Source organism: Podarcis filfolensis (genome assembly GCF_964270895.1).
Source record: "Podarcis filfolensis genome assembly, chromosome: 10".
NCBI classification, from domain to species: domain Eukaryota; kingdom Metazoa; phylum Chordata; class Lepidosauria; order Squamata; family Lacertidae; genus Podarcis; species Podarcis filfolensis.
In genome coordinates this window covers 48,413,254-48,438,494 of record NC_139612.1, presented here as the reverse complement: position 1 = coordinate 48,438,494, position 25,241 = coordinate 48,413,254, and the positions used below count along the sequence as shown (strand labels likewise).

The 25,241-nt window shown below is 45.0% G+C and overlaps 2 protein-coding genes and 1 long non-coding RNA gene across 36 annotated transcripts in view; 1 reads left to right on the top strand and 2 right to left on the bottom strand.

The window, feature by feature from the left end:
• Positions 1 to 527, bottom strand: part of RBFOX2 (RNA binding fox-1 homolog 2) — a 175,270-nt gene extending 174,743 nt beyond the window's left edge. For 15 of the 21 annotated variants that reach the window (XR_014539131.1, XR_014539132.1, XR_014539133.1 and 12 more), the window contains exon 1: positions 45 to 516. Coding sequence is in view for 16 of the 21 variants with exons in the window: in XM_083574036.1 (XP_083430162.1) it covers positions 45 to 215 (171 nt within the window). In the remaining 5 variants the exon portion in view is untranslated. Of the gene's footprint in view, positions 1 to 44 lie in introns of all 21 variants that reach the window. The other 6 variants (XM_083574055.1, XM_083574031.1, XM_083574032.1 and 3 more) reach the window with 5 other exon arrangements.
• On the top strand, positions 498 to 16,212 carry LOC310743655. Of its 8 annotated transcripts, none has more exons than XR_014539145.1 (6): positions 818 to 1,437; positions 2,773 to 2,905; positions 9,160 to 9,314; positions 9,466 to 9,558; positions 9,759 to 9,842; positions 10,467 to 13,576. It is a non-coding gene; the product is annotated as an uncharacterized lncRNA (long non-coding RNA). The 8 variants fall into 8 exon arrangements; XR_014539147.1 differs by having other exon boundaries at positions 818 to 1,627; XR_014539143.1 differs by lacking the exons at positions 818 to 1,437; positions 2,773 to 2,905 and adding an exon at positions 498 to 622.
• MYH9 (myosin heavy chain 9) overlaps positions 13,155 to 25,241 on the bottom strand; it is an 84,209-nt gene continuing 72,122 nt past the window's right edge. For all 7 annotated transcript variants that reach the window (XM_083574008.1, XM_083574006.1, XM_083574005.1 and 4 more), the window contains 15 exons: positions 24,965 to 25,109; positions 24,272 to 24,478; positions 23,694 to 23,798; positions 22,251 to 22,403; positions 21,539 to 21,787; positions 20,920 to 21,132; positions 19,794 to 20,006; positions 19,515 to 19,676; positions 18,669 to 18,797; positions 17,947 to 18,035; positions 17,619 to 17,742; positions 16,219 to 16,427; positions 15,347 to 15,455; positions 14,656 to 14,828; positions 13,155 to 14,550 (listed from right to left, as the gene is read on the bottom strand). In XM_083574008.1, the coding sequence (XP_083430134.1) occupies positions 14,433 to 14,550; positions 14,656 to 14,828; positions 15,347 to 15,455; positions 16,219 to 16,427; positions 17,619 to 17,742; positions 17,947 to 18,035; positions 18,669 to 18,797; positions 19,515 to 19,676; positions 19,794 to 20,006; positions 20,920 to 21,132; positions 21,539 to 21,787; positions 22,251 to 22,403; positions 23,694 to 23,798; positions 24,272 to 24,478; positions 24,965 to 25,109 (2,398 nt within the window). In that variant the 3' untranslated portion in view covers positions 13,155 to 14,432. The remainder of the gene's footprint in view (positions 14,551 to 14,655; positions 14,829 to 15,346; positions 15,456 to 16,218; positions 16,428 to 17,618; positions 17,743 to 17,946; positions 18,036 to 18,668; positions 18,798 to 19,514; positions 19,677 to 19,793; positions 20,007 to 20,919; positions 21,133 to 21,538; positions 21,788 to 22,250; positions 22,404 to 23,693; positions 23,799 to 24,271; positions 24,479 to 24,964; positions 25,110 to 25,241) is intronic.

Sequence of the window (25,241 nt, the reverse complement as noted above, 5' to 3'; positions counted from 1 at the left end):
CCACCGCCTCCTCCTCCTCCTTCCCCGCCGCCTTCCCTGCTAACCTGCATGCCTCCTCCGTCCGCCTCCGCCTCGGTCCGCAGCCTCTTACTGAGGCCGCTGTCGGCTCCTTCGCCTCCGGGCATGGGCTGCTCCAGTTCGGGTTCCCGCTTGATCCCTCGCGGGGCTGGGACGCCGGGCACGAGCTGCTGGTGCTGGGCGCCGCCGTCCGCCATCCGAGCCGGACCCCCGGCCGCCCAAGCGGGAAGCGCAGCCGTCCTCGCCCCCTCGAAAGAGCCCGGCAGCAGCAGCTGGAGCTGGAGCTGGAGCGGCGCTGCTGAAGGCCCAGCCAGCCCGGTCCGGCCAGGACCAGCGGGAGACGAGGAGTAGGTGAAGGGGGCGCGCGGGACCGGCGCCTCTCCGGAGCCCGCGAGCGGAAGACCGAGGCTGTGCTCAAAGAGCGCGGCGGCGGCGCCGACTCGGGCCCGCCGGGCAGCGCCGAAAAGAACCGAGCAAAGGGAAGGCGAGAGAGAAGGCGCACCGACGCGCGAAGCGGTGCTGGCGGCAGGCGCAGCAGCAAGAGCCGTCTCCGCCAGAGACGTAGAGTGGGGAGAGAGGAGAAAGGAGAGGCCGAAGCCCCTCGGTAATTTTCGGAAACTCCGTATGGGAGCGAGGACGCGACTCTGAACGACCCCCTCCCTTTTCCTCCTCTGTCCCCCGCTCGGCAATCTTCGGCGAATGGGATGAGGTGGGCGGGGCCACGGCTCTAAGAAAGGGCGGGGCCTGGGAGAGGTCCTGGAGGGCTCGGACGTTTGAAGGCCTCTTGGCTGGGCGGGAGAAGGGAGGGCTTTGCCTGAGGGAGTCGGTTTTCCCTTAGACCCGGAGGGAAGGGAGGAAAGGGGCCCCCCAGTAATAAACGCCAGGCGACGCTCGGCTTTCGGGTCGCCCCCAGATGCTGAAGTGCCCGAGCTCGTTTCCTCTGCTCACGGAAACAACCGTTTGTGGATTTATTCCCAGCTGCTTGACAAGGAGCCCCGCGCTAGGAAATTGTGTTAAACGAGCTGCCTCGTTTAGAAAGGCGGCCTTCCTTCTTTCCAGGCCCGCTGCTGCTGCTGCCGCCGCCGCCGCCCCCGCCCCTGTTGAGGTTGGCGGCGGGGCTCTGTTTGAAAGAGAGGCTCTGTGTTTATTTCATCAGGGCTGAGGCCCGAGAGACGAAATAAATTACGTGCGACCCCAATGTAACGAAACCATAAAGCGAACCCGTCAGGATAAACACAAACAAACAGCGACTGAAAGGCAAAGCAAACCGTCGCCCACTAAAAAGAAAAAAAAGAAAGAAAGCATTTAAAACGCCTGTGAAAATAAGTCAGCTTTAACATGGCGCTTTAATATCAGCTCCTGTGGTTGTTCCACAAATTGGGTGCCATCATGGAGAAAACACTCCTGCAGCACCATGGAGTAAGTGTCCCCTAACTGGGGTGTGGATACAGGAGCCCCAGGCCCACCCCTGTCCTCTATCCAGCCCTTGGTAAGACTCTTCAGGCCACGTTGCTCACTGACTCTTGCTTTGTGCCATCCTTGTTGGTTTTGCCTAGCTGAAATTGACCCTTGCACTAGTGTGCGCCTAAACTTAGCCCAGTGTACAAAGGTAAGATTTACTTTAATTGCTCCAGCCGCTTCTGCCTCTGGCCCTGCCAAACGCTGGGATATGCCCCTACTCCTGGTTCAGGGGTGATGGGAATTGTAGTCCAAAAACAGTTGGGAGACCCAAGTTTGGAAATTCCTGCCCTAGGGAATGTGGCCCTTAGACTGAAAAACTCCCCCCACCCTGCAGTGAAGCTGCCTCCACAGATACTAACGTACAGGCAAGCTGATATAGGAAAAGATGCTCCTTTGAGTATTTCTTTAGATATAACAGTAGGTGCTTCCACATATTTTCTAAAAGGAGGCAGGGTTCCACTGCTGATGTTTGCTGGCTTGGGAGTCATTAATCCTAAACCCAGATTTGTACAGACTAAGGCTGCAGGGCTTCCTAAACACTCTTAAACAAGGAGCTCAGTGGGATTTACTTACAAGCAGACATGATTAGGGTTGCACTTTGCATATGCCCAAAGACACTCCCACTATTATTTATTTACAACTCCCCCCGCCCTTGTTTGCATTCCAACATTGGGAGGTAAGCCCAGGGGAAGACAATTCCACATGCACATAAAGAGCAAAAAGGAAGTGTGCACCATGTTCAAAAATGGAGATCTGCTTGTGGTGAACCATGGTTGATAGAGGCCCTTGGGGAAATATTTGCCATTAGTTTCCCATTCTGGCATTATTGTAATAGCAGCACAGAGTGGATGATGGATGGCAAGCAGCGGGCTTCTCATTCCAGGACTTACCTGTAGCCCTTTTCCTAAGCAGCTTAGCTGTGCTGCCCCTCTAGCCATGCTGTCATATGCTGTGAAAGCTGAGCCTACTTCTCTCACCTTTGTCTCTTCTTACCTTCTCTCATTGCTTCTGCCTTTGTCCCGCTTCTCCTTCGCATCAGATTCCTGGACAGAGCTGACAAACTCTGCTTGCTCTTGAGATCTCTCGGTTGCCCTCACCTTGTCCAGATCTTGTCTCTGGGTTCATGTCCCTGGGTGCTCACGAATTATGGGCACAAGCTGCATGTGACTTGGATCTTATGCAACAGCAGAATAACACCTGTGCAATAATTGCAGTAAAAGCATCGTCTGAGGGGGGGAGCAAGTTTGACTCATGCTGCTTTTAAGTCTATGCCATTTGTCTTATCATTAATAGGTGAAAGTATAATCCTTACAGACAGATGCAACCTTGAAGAAAAACATGCCACATTACTTTTGCTGGATTTTTTTTTTTAAAGGAAAAATTTTGGTATCTTTAAAATGCAGAAACTCAATAACATCTGTGCCAGGTACAGTTACAAAAGCACAATTCACAGTCACTGTTGTGAGTTCTCCATTTTCCTGTCCCAAAGGTGTAATGGCAAATATAGTAACTGTCAAACAGCCTCCTTAACCTGGTGATTCCAGATAATTACTTTGTAGTAAACAAGAAAATGGTCTGTTTTCAAATGGCTTAATTTTCCTCCAGAATCTTTTTTTGTTGTTGTTGTTAAAGTTCAGATTTTATGCGGAGTTTGATGAGCAACCACAATGACATTTGTCTACTTCCTGAGTGGTTAGAGTCAGTTTGCAACCCCATGAGGTGCATGAGTAATACAACTTGCCATATACAGCTTTGCTTGAAATTACATATCTTTGGCAATCACATTTAGCTTTGGCAGAATTTTTCTGTGTTCCTCATTATGCCATCAGGCTTTGATGCATGTACTCCCTGAGGCAGGAAATGTGTTGGCTGTGACCTTTTTCATTCAAACTGCCCATTCCACATATTTAATTATCAGTACTAGTTTTGCTGTGAAATATTAGGCAGACCGTTTGTCTTACAATGTGAATTTTTGAAGGTGTGAGCACTCAGAAGTGGCACCCAATTTACAGAGACTTTGGCCAGAGCACTTCAAAGTAAAAAAACAGCAGCACTAGACTGGTTTTTCAAGGGAAAAAAATTTTTTTTTTTTTTTAAAAACTAAATACCACTTGATTGTAGAAAAAGACTAAAAGGTGTTTATTTAAATCAAAGTTGATATTTTTTTCTGTAGGAACCCAGGGTCTTGTTTTCCTTTTTCCATGTAAACATACGATCAAGCAACATGTGATATGAACGCTTTCTGTAAAAAAACGCTTTCTAGCCACTTTCATTTTGAAGAAAAAAGCAGCCTTGTGGCTCTGATCCAGAATGTGCTCTCAATCTAGATTGGGGCTTGTTCCAATTTACTGCTTGAAATCACCCACACAAAATTATTTGCACCACAAGGTGATCTTTTCTGCAGATTGCATGTTCAGTAGTAAACAGCAGTCATTGAAGACGCAATTTTCAGCAGAATTTTAAAAATTGGGGTTTAATGGCTATTGTGCAATACATTTTGTCAGTAGTATTCTAATTGAAGTGTATTTGATGGGGAAATTATTCTGTCTGGTCAGGTAGAAGTTGGCTTAACTGTCTCTGGGAGACCTTAACTGACAGCTGAGGATGGGTTGGAGAGAGAACTCTCATTATACCAAAGAAGGATAGAAAGTATCCATATTTTGATTGGTTACCACCACAGATTTAGAATTTTCAGTTACATTGTGTGATTGGTTGGGGCTTGACTAAAGTCAGAAGAAGTGAATATTTGATGGAACTAGTCAGTCACGGTCAGTCCATGTTGTTTGGAGAGTGTCTGTTTGTTGTTGGTAGGTGTTTTTGGTAGAAAGACAGTAAAAGGATGTAAGACAGTAAGAGGAAGAAGACTGAGGAAGAAGAAAGAAGACCTGAGATGAAGGCATAGTGGCTTGGTGACTAAAGACTTTCTGGGGTAGTGAAATCACTTGGTTTAGGCTTAAGATGATGAGAGAAGAACCTGTCCACAACACTCAAGGAGTGCTTGGCTCTGATTTCTGGTAGGAGAGCCAGAGGAAGATTCCAGTATTGTACAAATGGTTAAACAGAGGAAGTGACTGGCCCAAGGTTGTCTAGTGGCCTACCTGGCGGCAAGTCAGTATGTCAAGTTCAAAGTTCAAAGACCAGGGGTCAAGCCACACAACCAAAGTCCAAAGTCCAGCAGTCAGAATACAGTGCAGAGTCAAGCCCAAAGCACAGCCCTGTAGAGGTCCAGGAGCATCCCAGCCAAGGTCCACCAATATGGGCAGTTGAGCAGACACAGCGCCTCAGCTCTGTTTCCCTTTTGCACTTTGCCTGCTGATTGCAGCATCTGGGCTTGATAAGGAATGTGATCCTCACCTGCCCCAAGCCTAATCCAGATGAGAAATCACACACCTCATCCCACAGCTAGTGAACCACACTTGACCAGCTAGGGAGGTGGGCTGTGGCCATTGCCTGGCCTCAGCCTCCTAGAGCACCCCTACTGCTGCTCTCTATACCTCAGATGCTGCAGCTGACATTTTAGTTGGTCCAAAAAAACACCAGTGAGTAACCAAGTCTGGTCCAAATATGGAAAACAACATTATGTCTCAGGCCCACTTCTGTTTCCCATTCCATTGCTTCAACCAGCTCACTAGGTGTTTGCTGTCATGGTATGCCTTCTCCCTCCTTCAGTGTGTCCCCTCTCTACTCCTTCCTTGCAAAATTTTTGCGCCTCTTCCATAGACACAATTTTTATAAGCACATCATGTTCATGTGTGTGTGTAATCATTGGCACTGCAGTGGGACTCCAGCTCTTCTCCTTGGGGAGGGGGTTTCCACATGCAGGTCCTCTAACCCCTGGGCTATGGGGTGACCTAGTTGTTGATCTGAATGATCTTCATTCCTTCCCTTTTTGCTGTGGGTCTGCCAAAAATCTCTGTTTGATCTGTCAGGGGTATTTGAAACCTTGTCTAAGAAGAACCTAGAAGCTTGTCCCTGCAAGAGTCATTTGCTGCCATCCCCATCTCTGAGCCATGAAGTGAATCTCTGTGTGTGTGTGTGTGTGTGTGTGTGTGTGTGTGTGTGTGTGTAAGAGAGAGAGAGTATAGTTATACAAGTCCATCCTTAGATACATGAATCTGAGGTTTAATTTACAAATAAATAAAAATATCAGTTGCTTTACTATCTGCAATTTCAAAAGAGAACCTAGCTAAAAGTTCAGTTCCATTTCTTTGCTGTATTTTCAGATTTAAGTTCAGAGGCTTTCAGACTGTGGACTGCCAGTGGTCTATGGGTTTCATTCAGGTGGTTTATGGCATATACGTAAAAATATAATTAGAAGTCATAAAGCATCTAACACAGTGCATTACACTTGCTTACTACAACAGGCAGGGTGAGAGATGGGAGGACTGTCTGTACATATTAGGTGATGGATTCCCCCCCCCCGTTTCTTGCTGCAGGGTTGTTGTTTTTCTAAATCCAATCCCATTCATTGGTATTTTGTTATTTTATAGTGTATTTATGACCACATACCCAGTGTTGTTTTGGAATTCTAAGAAACAGATAAAGCCAGTGGTTATAAGCAGTGCAGTTTTGAAAGGTTCCCTCTGGCATCTTGCTTCATAATGGCATCTAGCTGTATCCAAATATCGAAAACCTACTCCTTGATATCAGGAACCATCATGCAAAATTTGGTTGCAATATCTTAAGACCCAGATGCATAGCAAACAAAAAAACTTTTCAAAATACATACCATTTCTTTTTTATTAATGTTCATTGCTTTGGGAGTATTTAGACTGAAAAGTATTATATCAATAAATTAAAATAACTTCAAATCTATTTCTTTATCAGTAAGCATATATACCATGCAGATACACTTCTGATGTGTGTACAAACTGTGACAAACCTGGGCTCTTTCATGTTTTACTACTACTACTATGGTAAAGATTATTGGCAAGATAAATACATCTTAAGCATTCTCAGGTGCTGTATGAATGGCCTCAAGCCTCAATCACTATGTCTTTGAAGCTGTTCTTTACCTAACAGTAACCCCAACATGAGCAACACCTGGTTCTCTTTCATACCATTTCTGGTTCCCCTCTCCGCACCCCCTAAAAAGACTTGTTAGTAGAGGTGCCCAAGAGCTCTACTTTTCTTTCTCAAAGGATGAATAACGCAAACACTTAACTTTTCAGACATCGCAGTACCAAGTTAGGAATCCCTTCCCAGCTATTAAAATATGAGCCAAAGACTCTTCGTGGTTCCTTAGTGAGTCAGGCAACATTTTCTTTGAGGACTTTCATGTTGCATTGCTCCCAAGTGCCAGACTTCATTTATATGGTCCTGAATGACTGCTTGGAACATTTTTGTTTCTCTTGGCAATTTTCCTCATGACAGAATATGATATTCCTCTTTCTATGTTTGTAACCAGCCTAGGGAAATTTTAATGGGTGGGGCTCGGTAATAAAGATTTAGATTGGGACACCCTCCATCAGCCCAGCCAGCATAGAAAGTAATCAAAAATGAAGGGAGTGTTGTTGTTTAGTCGTGCCCGACTCTTCATGACCCCATGGACCAGAGCACGCCAGGCATTCCTGTCTTCCACTGCCTCCAGCAGTTTGGTCAAACTCATGTTGGTAGCTTTGAGAACACTGTTCCATCATCTCGTCCTCTGTCATTGCCTTCTCCTTGTGCCCTCAATCTTTCCTAACATCAGGGTCTTTTCCAGGGAGTCTTCTCTTCTCATGAGGTGGCCAAAGTATTGGAGCCTCAGCTTCAGTGAGCACTCAGGGCTGATTTCCTTCAGAATGGATAGGTTTGATCTTCTTGCAGTCCATGGGACTCTCAAGAGTCTCCTCCAGCACCATAATTCAAAAGCATCAATTCTTCGGCAATCAGCCTTCTTTATGATGGGAGTAGTCCAACAAAATAGGCAGGGCACATTGGCTACTTCTGCATTTCTCCTGTTTGTCTGCTGTTAGTATGTGATCTGTTCCCCAACTATTATCAATAAAAGGTGCATGAGGAATGGTTGAGGAATTGGGTATGTTTAGGCTGGTAAAGAGAAGACTGAGAGGAGATATAATAGGCATCTTCAAATATCTAAAAGGCTGTCACATGGAAGCTTGTTTTCTCTGCTCTGGAGGCCAGGATCCAAACCAATGGATTCAAGGTAAAAGAAAGGTGATTCCAATTACACATCAGAAGGAAGAACTTTCTGACAGTAAGAGCTCTTCAATGATAGAACAGACTCCCACACTAAGTGGTGGGTTCTCCTTCCTTGGAGGCTTTTAAGCAGAGGTTGGATGGCCATCTGTCACATATGATCTAGTCGAGTCCTGTATTGCAGAGCATTGGACTAGATGACTCTCAGGGTTCCTTCCAACTCTACAGTTCTAGGGTTCCAAGCAGGAGCTCAACCTAACTGCCCATTCACTGTCAGTTGCCAAATACTAAAAATATTCAGAGGCAGGACAAACTGGAGGGTGTTATAGACAAGGCAGAGAGGGATAAATCTTACAATGTTATCTCAGACCCCAAACTCACAAGATGGATGTAGAACCTTTGGAGATTAAAAGGCAAGAGTAAGCTGGTCTTCCATAGACCATATGTCAAGGCAGCCTTGTTTTGGAAAGCTTTTAATGTCTGATGTTTTGTTTTGTTCCTTTATAGTTTGTTGGAAGTTGCCCATAGTGGTTGGGGTAAAAATAAATTTTCATCATCTTGATAGACACACCTGAGAGCCTCTAATGCCAACATCTGTGCTCTTAGGTGCAGCTCTAAGATACTGCCCAGCTTAAGGCTCCTGATTATATAATTAACATAGAAGAAGAAGTGTTTGGATTTGATATCTCACTTTATCACTACCCTGAGGAGTCTTAAAGCAGCTCACAATCTCCTTTCCCTTCCTCCCCCCACAACAAACACTCTGTGAGGTGAGTGAGGCTGAGAGACTTCAGAGAACTGTGACTAGCCCAGGGTCACCCAGCAGCTGCATGTGGAGGAGCGGGGAAGCGAACCCTGTTCACCAGATTACGAGTCCACCGCTCTTAACCACTACACCACACTGGCTCTCAGGAGGACTGAGAACTTATACTTTTTTACTTATAAAGTCAAATAAATCCACAAATAAATGCAGAGATCTGGATGTGCCAGGGTGCAGAGATGTGGATCACCTAGGGTTCCAGGTGCTGACGCAGGTTCAGTTTCCTTGGAATGAAGGACAGCGGAGACCGTGGTGTCTTCAGGAGGCATGGTTTGATTTGCACAAGTACAACCCGAGCAGAGGATCCACGACCCAACAGATCTTGCTTCTCCATTAAGTCCTCCTTTTATTCTGTTGCAGTGCCAGAGGAAGGGGGAGCCGGGGGGGCGAAGGTAAGAGATTGGGGGCCGGGACACATGATTAAGCGGTGTACAAATTAACCCAACAATGCTTTGCGGCAGCTGTATCAGCATTTTAACGAGCCAGTTGGATATCGGGGACTCTGACATTGTGTACTGGAGGACCCCAAGCTGGAAGAAAATCCTTGCTCCCCAGAGAGATGCCAGCTCGGACAGCCCCCTGAGCTTCAACTATGAAGCCTACGAGAGCGACTCCGACTGTAGCTTCCTTGGGCAGAGACCTGCCTGCATGGCTGATGCCACACATTCTCACCCCTCCTCCCAGCGCAACTGACAGAGCTTCCCCCTCTTCCTCCGTAGTTTCCCAAAATTGGATCGGAGAGCTCGCTAACTTCCCACGAAGCTGGAGAAAATGATAGTTTTTGGGACTCCCCTAAGAAGGCAGGTGGTGGACAGAGCGAGACCACTTTGTCTAGACCCCGAGACCGCATCTGGATTTACTCAGTCCTGACTGGGTAGGTGGCAGCGGCCTAAGCGGTGATTGGCAGAAGGGGAGGGGGGCATATCAACCGCAGAATGGAACTGTTGTTTCAGTTATAGGTGCCTTGAGTTTTAATGTTTGGTTGTTTTTTTTAATTCCTCGTCTTTTGCATCTTTCCCTTGCAGGTTCCAAATCTGTCCCCATTCAGCTCCCTCAGCAGCCTTTCCTCCCTGTCCTCTGTGTCCTCCCTTGATTCGCTTTGGGACTCACTGAATGAGGTAGGTAGCAGAGCAGGAGGGAACTCCTGCTGAGCTGCACAAGGGCAACCCTGAGGCTGGAGAGGGACCCATTCAGAGTCATGGGTCACAGTTATTTGTGCTCATGCATTTCTACTCAGATACAAGCCTGTGTCCCAAGTTTTGATTTTCTGGAAAGGCTTTTGTGCAAATTGCTCGTCTTTTGCATCTTTTCCTCGCAGGTGCCAAAAATTACCCCGTCCAGCTCCATCAGCTCCCTGAGTTCCCTGTCCTCCCTGGATTCATTTTGGGACTCATTGAATGAGGTAGGTAGCAGACAGAACAGAAGGTGCTGCTGAGCTCCACAAGGGCAACCCTGAGGCTGGGGAAGAGGAGGAGGAGAAGCCAGCTGGCCGGCCAGGCCACCTTCTGGACCGGTTGTGAGCAAGGGGGCAGACAGGCATGGGGCTGCTAAGGGCAGGCTGTGCTTGCTGGCGCTCTCCTCATGGACCAACCCCCCATGGCGCCAGGGCTGTAGGGCTTCCCTGGCTAGCGACCCAATGTGGGCAGGAGAGTCTGGCTTCTGAGTTCCTGTCTCATTCTGGGCTGCTCTCTTTCTCCTTTCTCCCCACCACCACTGCTACCACCTCTGGGGTCCTGTCTCTGCCAGAAGTCAGCCTCTGAATCCTTTGAAAAAGTGGCTGTCTCATTTTGGGCTGCTCTCTTTCTGCTCTCTCCCCACTACCACTGTGACCACCTCTGGGCTGGTTCCTCCATCCTGTCCGGGGCAACAGTCATCCTCTGAGGACGAAATATCCCATGACAAAGTGACAGAGGAGGAGGGAAGCCCAGGCATGGAAGCCAGAGTGGCCAAAAGAGATCCAAACAGAAGAGTGCAATTGGGAGCAGAGGATCTGTGCAAACCTTTCCCTTTCTTTTTTTCCGCTTAGAAAACTGGCTGTGAGGCTGTGAAGATAAAGATCCTATGGGTAGAAAAGCAGCTAGAGACCTTGCTTTTGAGCAGAAAGAGGTGTGTGTGTGTGTGTGTGTTTTAATGGAAGCAGTTCCCCGCTCCCCCATGTAAACTCTAGAGAGGTGGATTCATTGGCACATTTGATGTCTGACAGGAATTGCCTACAATCAGGACACATTACAAGTTGAAAACAGTTCTGTTGCTTCAGCAGCACCACCAGTGGAAGTGAAATTGACTGCTTTCTGACAAAGGATAGCAAAACTCCAGCACTATTCCCCATCTTCAATGAAGCCTGCCACAGTGAGACTATTTTGTTTGAAGGGAGTGCCTACAGTACCTTTCATATGTCTATAGCACTTTCTGCAGATTAATCACTGAATGGCTTAAGAGTTGAGGAAACAGTGATGAGCAAGAATATTGGAACCCCATTCATTTGTCTGTGACATATCAAGTTAAAAACCAGATACCCTCGGTCTTACTTTTTCTTGGAGGGGGAATGGGAAGAACAGTGGACTGGTCCCCAGGGTGAATTTCTGGCCTACAACTTCCATCACACCAAGCCAGCACAGCTGATGGTCAGGGATAATAGGAGCTGCATCTAAAGGGACACAGGCTGCCCATCACTGTATTGTTCTTCCCATGAGTCTCTGGTCAGGACAACCATGCGGTTAATAGTTGAATATTAGGACTGCTGGCTTTTCAGTCCCAGCTGGGCAGGCTCCTACTCCCTCTGTTATGAGGGCTAAGAGGCAGCCACTATATGAGTTTTGGGAAGACTGCTTGAAAGCCTTGGAAGACAGCCCCACAACATGGAGTAGTTATCAGAATTATACATCTGCTCTGAGCATGCTCAGAACTACTCTCTTGAAAGCCAGACCTCATAAGCTTTTAGCATGTTCTGTTCAGTGGAGAAGAAATGAAGTCTCCTATTTTTAGGAGCTTTTTTTGTTCTGCTTAGCATTTGTTTTGTGACCTTGCTGGGGAGCAAGCTAGCAACAGTGGACACAGTATGAGTCTTTCTATTTTTTAATTAATCACTTTGTATTTATTTTTGTGAATTGGATTGAGGAGAAATGGGTGAGTTGTGTATGCTGCAAGGATTTCCCTGCATTTACCCACAGAACACTGCAGCTTCTGCAGGGGAATGAGGGAGGGGGAGCATAGGTTGATTTGAGGCATGTGCAGTCCCAGCTCATTTCCAGAAAAAGTGTGTGAATTTTCATCAGCACCAGTTCTGAAGTTGTTGCTAAGCTCCCTTTCACATAATAGCTGTAGCCACACAAGTGCTTACATTTTCAGCATACCTTCTATTCCCCTGCCTTAAGATTTTTACAGGAACGTAAGCAGTAAGCAGCATATTCCCTTCAAGGTTAACTGCTTTTGCTTGAATACTGCCTCAGATTCATCCTCAGCTAGGCTCATATAATCATACTAACCACATTAAAGTAAGTATCAAAGCTCTGATTCTTCACTGGTCTTCCTGCCACTTAACGACTCAATGTAGGCTACTCAGAAAAGCTGCCCAGTTAAAAGTAGATTATTATATTGTAGGCCCCTTTTTAGAGTATCAGTTGAACAAGCCATCCAATACTAGTAGTATATCGTCTATAAAATGATCCAATTGGTACTTTAAAATGAAACTTCACCCAACACCTAGTGTTGGATGAAGGGTACTGAAGCTATTGAATGCAACTGACAACGAACAGAATCAGTTTTACCGAACTATCAGGCTGGAAGTTGATCTATGAAGCTACATCACTGGAATTTCAATTTCCCCTTTAGCCATCTGCTGGGGAAGTTTGAAGAACAGCACATTTTTACTGAAAGCTTGACATTCATCTCTTACAGCAGAGCTACATATTCAGATTAATTACATGATACTTACTGTCTTACTGGAATTGTACCATTGTAAAATGCAGATAGGTTGCTGTATAATTAAATGCTTTCATATAAACTCCCTACACAAAGAAAACAGGCACAATGGACTGACAAGCTAGCCTTCTACAGCAGGGGTTGGCAAGGCTTTCCAGGCATGGACCGGATCACTCTGTGGAGATCCTACGTGGGCCGGGCCAGCGCAGCGTGACACCAGAAATTGCTTCTGCGCATGCCCAGATGCCCAAAATCGCACCTGCACAGAAGTGATTTCCGGCGTCTGGTCATGCGCAGAAGCAATTTCCGGGGCTGTGGAAGAGAGTCCCCGCATCATGCTGGTTTAGTGCAGCACGCGGGGACTCGCTGATCAGGCGGCTCGGTTCGGGGGCAGCTTATGGGCCAGTTAAACGGCCTTTGTGGGCTGCTTCTGGTCCATGGGCCTTAGGTTGCCGACCCCTGTTCTACAGGAAGGGTATAAAAATTGCTGAGTCATGCAGGAGATTTGGGATTTTTGTACCTTCATGAAAATAAAAGTCTGAAGATGGCTAGTATAACCCTGCAGTTATTTCATCAAGTTCACTCATTCCCTGCTCTCCAACATAGCTCCATACCCAATAGACAGATCTCTGCTGATGACAGATGGTTTCAAAACAGTAATTTGGCACTGCAAAAAGTTTCTTATTAACAATATATATCCCCTACTTCTTGTGCTAGGTTCTCTAGTGCTAGACATTCAACAGGGCAGCTCCACAGCATTCAGGCACATGGTACATAAGCATACACAGAAGACTGCAGCACATGGACAATCTTTATTGTTAGAGGAGCACCGGTAATCCATTACTGACTGTAGTGGAGTCACCGCAGAGGCACATGCTAAGGCACTTATTGTATAAAAAAGTTTGCAGATTTATTTGTGACAGCAACCAGGACTGGAGGCTCTCACAGTGGAGAGCACTAACCATACAGTATAGGGTAATCTTATTTTAATTTGTCATTTGCTCATAAGTCTAAATGCAGCATATACAATATGGTTAAGTATACAGGTAAATCCAGCAACCAGTGTACAGTGTAGAAAAGTAAAGATTATCTATATAACCGCAGTCCCCATAGAAAGGCAGTGATAAAGACCTTTATTTTTCTTAATTACTTATAAACGAGAGATACAAAGGCCTTCAATGTATAATCTGTGCAGATTAAAATGCTTTTTTCTTTTTTCTTTAATATACTCTTAGTCACTGTGCAGAATAACTAAACCCATCCCCGATTACAGAGCTGGATGCTTGGACATCACAATAAAGGACTTTGTTCACACTCCATTCAAAACCCACTAGATACTGTCTGTTACCATTAAATATATTTGGTCCCGAATAGATTCTCCAGCAAGCACACAGGAAAAAACTTTGCTGCTTCCTTGGTCTGCCACTAACACACCTCTGAGACACAACGCAACACAGACACCATTGCACTTCAGATCTGTCCAGACATTAGCAAAAAGAGGGCCAACTTAAAACTCTCTTCTAGGAAAAACTTTCCAAGACTGTATGGTCTTTGAAGACATTTAGGAGTCATGTTGGGAACACTTGTTTTTCCTGTTCAACATGACTCCCAAACTGGCTAAGTGAGTAGACCGAGGAGGTTGGAAATGTGAGGTCACTGAACATGATTGCCAAAAGCAAACAAGAGGAAGGGGACGGGACAAATTCCCTGCATCTATCACAAACTCGTTATTGGAAGAAAATAGTTGATTTACAGCAACGAAAAGGAGTCACCCCACCCCCACCCCTCAAACTATGTAAATTCCCCAGCAGCCATGGCAAGGACAATGAATGCTACAGGCCTCTGTAGCTCCCAGACTCTGATTGGGCTGCAGACTCTTTGGCATTCAATACAAAAGAGCTTGGAAGCTGGGAGGGACAACACTAATGTCATGGCTCCAGATATTCAAGGGAACGTTTCAATAGATGTGCTCCACTTCCCCCGGCAGGTTTTAGAAGGGTTTGCAGAAGTCCACTGGACAAAGGGAGGGTGGGTCACTTCATCATGTGTGACCCAGATCCACAAGGCAGCTCTATTCAGTAGCTTTGGCATCTCCAGCATCAGCCTTGCCATCCACTTCCTCATCAGATACTTCACCTGCACCCTTCCTGCCAATCCGGCGTGTCACTACAAATGGCATGTCTCCCCGCCTGTTGAAGAGAGCAAAAGTGTCATGCAGTGTGGAAACTGGCATTTCATCTTTGAGTAATGTGTACATTCATGCATTCAGGAAATATGGCAAGAGGGCATCTTACCTGAGTTTGCTCTTCAGTGAGCTGACCTCACGGTTCATGGCATCAGCCGTTTCAGTGACATCTTCTAGTTCCCGCTGCAGCTTTCTACGAGATGCATTGGCTCGTTGTGCCTCTTCTTCTGCCTCCTCCAGCTGGCGTTTAAGTTGCTTCAAACGGACATTCACCTTGTCTGCCTGCAAAGCAGAAAAAGGAGCTCTCTCAACACTTGTTCATTCACTCCTGAACATGGGAACCAACTTGGAATTTTTAATCTGAACTACATGGATTACAGTGCCTAGCAGCCCTAGCTCCTTAAAACCTAGTTTCCAGAATCTGGATTTTAACCTTGTGAAGTTTGTGCCATTCTGCAGCTATGCAACCTATGATCAGAGTTTTCTTCCTTCTTTCTAAGAGAAGCAATCTGAGCCAACATTTGGGAGTTAAGCAATCTTGAAGCTGGAAATTCTCTAGGCTGGCACTGAAATGTCCATTACCAGACATCATGACGTGTGACATTCATTGCTAGATGGGTGGAAATTTTATTGATGTAGAGACTCTTGCAGCCTCCAGCAAAAAGGGTGAAGAACAGAAGACACTGCCAGTACCCTAAAAGCTTGCTAACAGCTCCAACAGTGTTGATGGGATTGCAGGGTGGCAGCTACCTGCCACACAGCTCACATTACCAAATGCCAATCCTCAACATGGCACATACCTGATCCTTGTACTGCTCAGCATTACGCCTCTCATCCTCCACTTGCAGGACAACATCCTTCAGCCTCTTCTCAGTACGTCGCACCTGCTTGCTGGCAGCCTGGCGCTCCCTGTAAGCAAAGTACCACATCAGATCGATGGAAGAATTCAGAAGTAACCCAAGCTTCCATGTTTGGAGACATTGCTAGATCCCATGCAAAGGAGATAACTTGCAGAAGGAAAGTGGTAAGAGTGAGCCACTAGCAATTTCCTATGACGAAAGAATAATGCCAATGTACTGTGCTGCTGGCACCAAAGCTTTCAAGGCCAAGATGGAGTATTTTGAGAGCACCAGCAGCCAGGACTAAGTTAAACAGAAAATGGGTCACTAAGCAGGTATCCTATGGGCATGGTCTGCAGTCTGAGCCAAGTGCCTTTCAAAGTCAGGAGAGCTCTTGGGTTACATGGGACTAATTTGTGCCAATTGCATTTCAGGTTAAAATGAATTCATATGACACAACCTTCCACAAGCAGTAACTGTAGAGACAGAAGATGCATTGTAGCTGATTATGCACTTCAGTGGCTGTTTGGCTGTTTTACCTTTTATTCAGAAGGTTATGATGCCTCTACAGAAGGATTTAAGTGTGCAAGATTTACTAGGCACTCTAGAGAAGATTGAGCAATCACAGGCACCATTGATAATTCATGTGTGATCCTTGAAAGTACTTGCTAAGAACTGCATGTGACCTGGCCTTATAAAGAAACAGAGGTCAAGAAATACTTCAGTTCAGATTTCTTCACCCAAGCTAATGACAATATTTCACAGATTTTTTTTATGATTGCACCCATACATTAAGATGCAGGATGAATGCATGACAGATCACAAGCACCTACTTTGTCTCAGCATCCAGCTGTTCTTCCAGTTGTGCTATCTTTGCTTCCAGTGCAGTAATAGAAGACTTGTATTTTGACTTCACAGCACTCTCCATTTCCTGAAGCTTGGCCTTAAGTTCCTTGTTCTGACGCTCAAACTGCTGGCGAGCATTTTCATTCTTCTGGGCATTACTACGCTCTGCATTCAGGTCTGTGTTTATCTGGTCAATCTGGGGAAGATAATATGAAATTGGTTAAAGTCATGGCTAGTTTCTGAATACAGTCTCCTCCTGAAGTTTTCATATCTAATCTCTGCCTCGCTTTCCATCTTCTATTTGTTTCCTTTGCTCTATAATCTTGGCATTCAAAATGTAATTCTGTAGACAAGGCTTGTTCTCAACCTTAATAACTTCACAACGTCTAGTTTTTAGAAATAATATTACATTCATTAATCTACCTTTCCTTTTAACAAGCAGGCATATTTCATTCTTGTAAGCAGCCTACACCAAATAGTCAATGCTCACCTTCTGGCATAATAGGAATAGGCAGCAAATTTCTTGGTCAGGAGTGGGGAAACTGGCTCATGGACCTAATTAGGCATGACATCCATGCTCACATGACACCTCTGACATAACATATGACATTTAATAATAATAATAATAATAATACAACGTCTGGGCAGCTTCTAACACACATAAAAATAATAAAAATCAAACATTAATAGTAACAATCTGATACAATATTAAAAAGTCACAATAACTTTAAAATAAACAACAAAGGCTGATAAAGGTGTGGCTGCCATCACTTTTTGCAGGTGGTTTGCAATGGCTTGCAATGGGCTTAAAAGGAGAATCCCTTCCAAGTTGCCACATGATGGCATAATGTTGTCAGGTGATTGGCAGTGGTGTGGGCCTGCCCACTTGTCAAGGTGTGTCTGCAAGCGGGCAGGGGGGGGAGATCCAACCCACTAGCTGGATCAAATTCCCCAACCTGTCAATGTAAAGCATCAGCTGAGTTGAAAGGAATAGCATCACACTATGATTCAATATACTGTGCTTCTCTATGTGCTTCTTCACTCACCATCCTATTGGCTTATCAAACCTGGTACTATCTGTCCTGACTCTCACTGACTTTCCAAGACCACAGGATTGGGGTTAGTCTAAACTGATATTCAAGGCCCTTACCAGATATTAAATATAGGACTACATAAATGTAAAGCACGTGCTCTCATCAAAGAGGTTTGTCTGGGATTTGAACCCAGTATCTTTCGCCCCCAAAGTGGGAATAATGCTCCAAAAGCATCAAGGCTCTGATAACACGCTGCAGCACAAATGAAAGTGATACACAGTAATTTGGATGAATTATGGGCTGGGAATCCACCAGCTGAAGCCCTCCGCCTCATGGTGCCTTTAAGCATGTACCTGAAGATTTGCTTTCTTAAGGCGGTCGTTCACCAACTCTGTATTGCTCTGCTCTTCTTCTAGTTCTTCCTCCAGCTGAGCTATTCGAGCCTCCAAGCGTCGCTTTTCCTCCAAGGCCAGAGCTCTGAGAAGAAAACACACAATGGGATAATTAACATAGGGCCCTTTCGTGAAGGATGCTCAGTAGTAATGACCATAGAAATATTCAACATTTGTAAGCCATTCTCAGCACACCACTTAAGACAATAAGACATTACAGGGCACCCTTTCCACGAGCCAACTCCCACAACATTCCTTGTCCCTGAAGGGAAAAAGTGCCATTACTCACCCTTTGCCACTACTGTTGGCAATCTCATCAGCCAGCTCATCCCGCTCTTGCTGAGCCTGGCGCTTGGCACGCTCGGCAGCTGCAAGTTCCTGAAATCAGAACAAGATGTACGTGGACTAAGGGTCAAAAACAACTTATTGCCAAATAGGAGATGTTATATTACATGAAGCACATGAGAAGTATCTGGAAGCCGGTTATAACCTACGAGCCAGCAGAATGCTCATCAAGAACAGGAAGCTTCACCTCACTCAGAGTCAGAGTGACATTGTGAATCTGGGGCACAGCACTCTTGAGTGTCATAATAAATGGCTAGTGATCCATCAAGGTAGTTTGTGATGCTACAAAGTGCATCGAATGAGGGTTGATATTGTTTAAATAGTCAATGTATCAAACTGCGGAAATTATGCTTGAGAGAATGAACTGGAAATTGGGAGGAGGGGGAAGAAGACTATTAAACTGGCCCAAAACAACGAAAAAGTAGTCTGTTAAGTGCATGAAGGAAATACCTGAAACACACCCCTAGCTGCAAATCCAGCAGCTGATCTGATCCACATTAACCAAAACAACAATCGTGGAAGGTTTTGGATATGCAGTGAAGGTATTAATTTCCAGGGGCTCACCCACTCCCTTTTCCCTGAAGTCAACCTCTTCCCTCCCATACCGAAAGGCCTGCTTTGGGCAGAAACTCAGTTGTGTATTAGCATTTTCTGGATTTAGATTACCTCCTGCATTTGAATCATCTCGGCTTCCATGCTCTTCAATTTCTTTTCGTTTTCTTTTGCTTGTACCAAAATTTCTTCTCTAGAGGCACGTGTGTCTTCCAGCTCCCGCATGTAGTCCTTCATTTGGGCCTAAAAACCAAACATACCAAATCAGCCCACTTGGCCAAGTAAAGTCTATTCCAACCTTTTGTGGATCTCTAAGGCAGGGGTCAGCAAACTTTTTCAGCAGGGGGCCAGTCCACTGTCCCTCAGATCTTGTGGGGGGCCAGACTATATTTTGAAAAAAAATAATGAACGAATTCCTATGCCCCACAAGTAACCCAGAGATGCCTTTTAAATAAAAGCACACATTCTACTCATGTAAAAACACCAGGCAGGCCCCACAAATAACTCAGAGACGCATTTTAAATAAAAGGACACATTCTACTCATGTAAAAACATGCTGATTCCCGGACCGTCCTCAGGCCAGATTTAGAATGCGATTGGGCTGGATCTGGCCCCCGGGCCTTAGTTTGCCTACCCATGCTCTAAGGTCTTAGACAAATATTCTTTCCCGGCCTGGCTACCCAAGATTCTATTTAGCTAGATGTGCCAGGGATTGAACCTGGGACACAAAGCACCCTGTCTACCAATGAAATACCCAAAAGAAAACTTATTTTGTAAGAAATGATAAAATCCCAATTGAAGATGTAAGCAACTATCTTCATAAGTCTTCTTGATCAAAAAAGCAGCAACTGGCAACTAAGTGATAAATCTGTTCTGTTACCACAGTAATTGATTCACTTTCCCCATCCCATCTCACTGTAAGGAGAAGCCAGTCAGTAACAATAGAATGTAGACCCTCACCTGCAACTTCCTGAGTTGTTTGATGGCTTCCTCGCGATTCTTGTTGGCAGAATCTATGTGGGCCTCCAGATCTTTTAGATCCATTTCCAGTTTCTTTCTGGCAGCCACAGCAATGGAGCGCTGCTTCCGTTCATCTTCCAGCTCCACTTCCATCTCTCGCACCTGAAAGCGGGGTCAAAGCACCGGCAGTTTAGCCATGAACACAGGCCTCTTCCCTCCTCCCTGAAGCAAATGAAGCAGGAAGGGGTTGTAAGCCTGCTGTGCTTTCTGGAATGTTACCTGTCTTGTAAGCTGCTTTCTCTTTTCTTCATTCTGCTCATCACGGGCCTGGAGATCCCGATCAAACTGTGCCTTCATGGCTTGCTGGTTCACTTCCAGGCGCAGCTTGGCATCTTCTGTGGCCTGTAGCTCATCCTCCAGCTCTTCCAGCTGAGTCTTCATCTCCTCCACCTGCTGCTCCAGAGCTCGTTTGGACTTCTCCAACTCATGGACCTGCAGCACACACACAACATCAGTTTCTCCCAGACTGACACAACCCTGCTTTTGCTGCCTGGTACATTTATTGGTTTTAAGAAAATGAACAAAAATTGACATGTCTAGTCACCTACAATATTTCTGTGCGCTTAAAGGCATAGTTACTGTTATATCCTAATAGGCCTCTCGCTTGGTCCTTTCCCTTTCTGTCCCCACCTCTTTGTCTTTTGTTTTAAAAACAATTTATTTAATAAATCAATAGAAGTATTTAAGTATTTAAAAATGGTAGTGAATCATTTTTAAAAATGACCAAATGTGGGGGATAAAGGCAAACAGTCACTTTATTGCCAACTTTCCACCCATCTTTGACAATCCCAAGTCCCTTTTGCTAAGGGTTATTATCAGACTCTGAACTGCGCAGAATTCTGCCTCTTTATCTCCGCTCACTTGAATATGCACATATCCAAGCTTTGTTTCCTAACACCCTTTGGTGAGTAGGCCGAAGGGGTTTATGATAAAGCAGCTAGGCAATATTGCACAAAATACTGGCACAGTTCCACTGAAATCTGACAACAACTTTATCCTTCTAGAAATGAAGATGCATTGAGTAACTTAGAAATGCAAGATACTAAAGCTTTTCAAAGCCTGTATGATCTCCCTGTGCAAAAAGGCTTTATTAGTTTATGTGCCTTCATACTGGGTAATAATTCGGCACTTTGTGCATAATGAACTGAAAAAGTCAATGGTGACATTGTTGCTTTCCTAGGCATTACAAAAGATTGTATGCTGCTAGCACCCAACTCATTAGCTTTCATGTCTTATTGCAAGTGAAAAATAAGCCACTTTTAGCAAGCCCTCTTCTTGCCTAGGACATGTCTTAGCCAACATCCTTATTACCCCAGCCTGCTGTACAGGAATGCCATCAACTTACACTCTTGCCAACATCATCCTTTGAACTCATCAGATCCTCCATCTCTGTCCGGAACTGCTTATTGAGTCGCTCTAGCTCTGCTTTCTGTTCAATTGCTTCCTCAAGTGCTCTGGCCAAGGAAAGAGCTTTCGTTTCCTTCTCACGAGCTTCTGCCTCAGCACGATCCCGCTCTTCAGCATATTTTGCAGAGATGGTTTTCTCTTCTGCCAAAAGCTGGAAAAAGGGAAATCAATGGCACTGTGAGATTTCCAAAGGAAAGGTTTGCTATCCCCACTTGTTCCATCTGTAATGGCTTGACTACCAAGGATAGGTCACCTGGGTACCAAACTTAGCCACCAATTCTAGATATGTGCCAGGATTAAAGCCAAATGCACTTGTCGGCTTCCACTTAAAAACCAGCTAAAACAGACAGATATTATTTGGGACTATTACCAGTTAAAAGTCAAATTCAGGTACTAGAGTGAGGAGAGTTGATATTTGCTTACAACTGTTCACAATTGCCCTTCATCTATGGGACAAAAAATGTGCATCTAAAATGCGACACTTTTCTTTCTCCTTTTCACCAGAATCTATCCTAGTGAAGGAGAAGGACATTGTTGAAAGTTATAACTAAGTGTACCTGATCAAACTTCTTCTGTTTTTTCTCCAGGTTGGAGACTATCTGCCGCTGATGATCCAAATCCACAGAAATATCATCCAGCTCCTGCTGAAGCCTGGTCTTTGTCTTTTCCAGCTTGTCATAGGCAGCTGCCTTTTCCTCATAACGTTGGGTCATGGCCTCCAAATCTTTCAGAAGCTTCTTCTTTGCTTCTTCCACTGACTCCAGACAAACCACACTATCGTCCATTTTCTTCTTCATTTCTGCAACCTATGTGACAGAAGCAAGCGGGTGGGGAAAAGGTATAATTATTTTTTTAAGGAAGCAAAGAAAAGATGTGGGGATTGAACACCATTTTGCAACTTACAAGTAACAGTGGGTCACTAAAAAGAAACCTATAATTTTTTTTGAAGGAATGAACTATCTTTAGGGAGAGTGTTCCACGGTGAGACTTGCCAAAGCAAAAGCATCATCACTTGCTGACTAAGATGCAACAGTGGGATATGACCACTGAATTCCAGGAATATTTCCCAGGGTTAGACTGTTTCTAGGACAGCTCTATCAGACATCAGAAAGACAGTTCCTATTTAATTAGACAAAACAACTTTCAAAAGAGCTTGTTTTGGCTACCAAATTCATATTTCCCATGCAGAATCCAGCATGCCATTCAAAAGGCATACTACTGCCTTGTAAGCTACATTTGGACATTCTTTCCTCATGTCTTCTAGAGTACCTGAAGCTGAAGGACAGAAATTTGTTTTTCCAAATTCTTCTTTGCCTCCTCCTCTTCCTCTAGTTGCTCTTTGAAGCTGTTCTTCTCATCTTCCATCTGTTTCAGCTTAGTACTGAGGCTCAGCTTCTGACGAGTTTCCTCCTGAAGTAACTCCTGCAAGAGCCACCACAACAAACATTTGGTCTCTTATGATGAAAAGTCCAGCAAAATTTTCCAAATATATATCATATCTGAAGCAGAGAGAACCTTAAGCAATGGCTCAATACCACTGAGCAAGCTGATTTGTCCCCAGAAATCAGTTGGAGTGACCCACAAAATGTAGTTTAGTAGACTAGTGGAGATACCCCAAAAAAGTTATGTGGCCCTTGGGATGAATTGCCAGTGGAATCCCACATTCCAGTAGCCGCACAAGGCATTTGGAGGGGAGGAGCATGACAGACAAGCTGTTATAAGGAGATTATGAACACTGGTATATCTAAATTGCTCTAGACTTTGATCTGTGTTGCAACTATAGTTACAAAAAGAAGCTAAAGTTAACTACTCTTAATATAAAGTATTGCCAAACTCCTCAGAGATTATAGATTATATGCAGAAACCTGCACCACCACTACTCTGAATCCGACAAGCATAGTTAACCCTAAAATCTGTTCCTGAGCTTGGAACGGTGAAGAGGGGATCATGACTGCAGTTCTCCTGTGCGTCTGATGTTCTCAGGACACGTTCAAAATGTAGTCTGATTGCAAGTACAATTCCCTGCTCCAAGCTTGGAAGGAGGGTTGGGGCTCATCCAGTTGCACTGTGCTTCCAAAACATGGACCTTGAGGAACCACAGGCCTCCTCCCAAGCTTGAAGTTGTTCAAAGCAACTCTATAGCTCATTGTGACAGATATATCCCCATTAGGGAAGGAAGAAGATTCTGGTCGTCACATATTTTGGTTACCAAATATCAACCAGTATTTGTGGGGACCCCATCCCCTGTTCTGCAGTCTGTATTTTTCTGTCAATCTAACAGATCTGTCATGATTAATCGGGTTTATATATTAGGTTTGCATTTTGGAGTAAAGGTACCCCTGACCATTAGGTCCAGTCGCGGACGACTCGGGTTGCACGCTCATCTCGCTCTATAGGCTGAGGGAGCCGGCGTTGGTCCGCAGACAGCTTCCGGGTCATGTGGCCAGCATGACTAAGCCGCTTCTGGCGAACCAGAGCAGCGCACAGAAACACCGTTTACCTTCCCGCTGGAGCGGTACCTATTTATCTGCTTTCGAACTGCTAGGCAGGCAGGAGCTGGGACCGAACAACGGGAGCTCACCCCGTCGCGGGGATTTGAACCGCCAACCTTCTGATTCGCAAGCCCTAAGCTCTGGTTTAGACCACAGCGCCACCTACGCCCCTGCCACATTTTGGCGTAGCGAACTGATTTTTCACCTATTAAAGCCTCACCTGTGTGTCCTGTAGCTGAGACTCCAGCGTAGAGAAATCTTTGGCCAGTTTAATTGACTTGCTGTCAGATTGATTCAGAAGACCAGTGACGTTGTCCAACTCAACCTGAAAAATTAGAAAAGTCGAACCAATCCCATTAATAAAGAGTTTCCATTTACTATCCGTTTTCCCCTCTGTAAAGCAGGAGAGAAACTGCATCATCATCATCATCATAAATCACTCCATACTAGTTAAGGCTAAACAACAGGAGTTTTAGGCACTTGATGCCCGTGAGAACTACCACCCACCACTTCAGCTATTAGCTTATTGTCCCCTAGTTGGTGTAAAGTTAATCAAGGGGTAGTGGACTAATTCACATTATCTCCAAAAGAGCTTATTGTTTAATGCAAGTTACTGGGGCTGAAAAGTAACAACATAAATAGAGATCATGTTAGAACAGCTAAGAGTCAAAACTTCAGGAGGAGTAAAGCAGCACTGCAGCCCCTACTCAATTCTCCCCACTTCCCCCTCTAAATTCTGTGCTAAAAACCAGAAAACAGTGAATAGGAGGACAAAGGGAACCAACACAGGAAGCTCACCTGCAATTTGTTAACTCTCTCAGCCAGCTCAGTTCGTATTCTCTCCCCCTCTGTGAATTTCACTTGTAGCTCTTGAAGTTGAGTTTCACCCCTCTTCCTCTTGTGCTCAGAGTCTCCTTTGGCTTGAAGAAGAACTTTCACCTCGTTGGACAGCTCAGCACGTTCACTCTCTAGTGCCTGCTTTGCCTTTTCAAGGTTCACTTTCACCTGAAGGAGACGGCAACAGAAAGCTTTAGTGTGGTCTTTGCAGAAAATTTGATTTCACTAACAAATTCATAGCCCATTATTCCAAATTGTGGTCCTGATGCAAAAGACAGATTTGCAATTTGGGCTCAGCATCCCAAACACTATGTGAACAATAAATCTGCAGGTTTCCATAGCTGTACAGGTGATGCTATGAATTAAAGCTTCATCCTCACTTAGGCAGGATGTTCATGGCAATAAAGGAAACTAAAAAGATTCTAGGTAGTTAATATGTTTTCATAAAAATAGGTGGTAAGCAAGAATATGCACAATTCAGCAACATTGTTCTCTCAAATTACAGGTAACTAGCAACTTGTGCGCATTTAATTTGAGCGCTTTCAGCTTTACACACTTGGGGGGGGGAATGGAAAAATCTCTGGGCAGCTCCCAACAAAAAATAGTAAAAGCACAATACGTTGCACACTAAAAACTTTCCAACATCTCACATACCCGTTTAGTCTGCTCCAACTGCTCTGCCAGTTCTTCCACAGCCTGGGCGTGTTTCTGCCTCATCTCCTGGATCTGTGCCTCATGGGTCTTTGCCTCATCATCCAGAGTCTTCTTTAGAATAGTCACTTCTTGTTCACGTTTTGACCTTTTAAAAAGCCAGATATATTTCTATTAGATAATAGTTGAGAATGCAGTGCAATATGAGTTCCAAGGGTGCAGTTGGAAGCTTGGCACTTATTAGTGGAGCTACTAAAGTACAAATTGAAAGGAACGACAT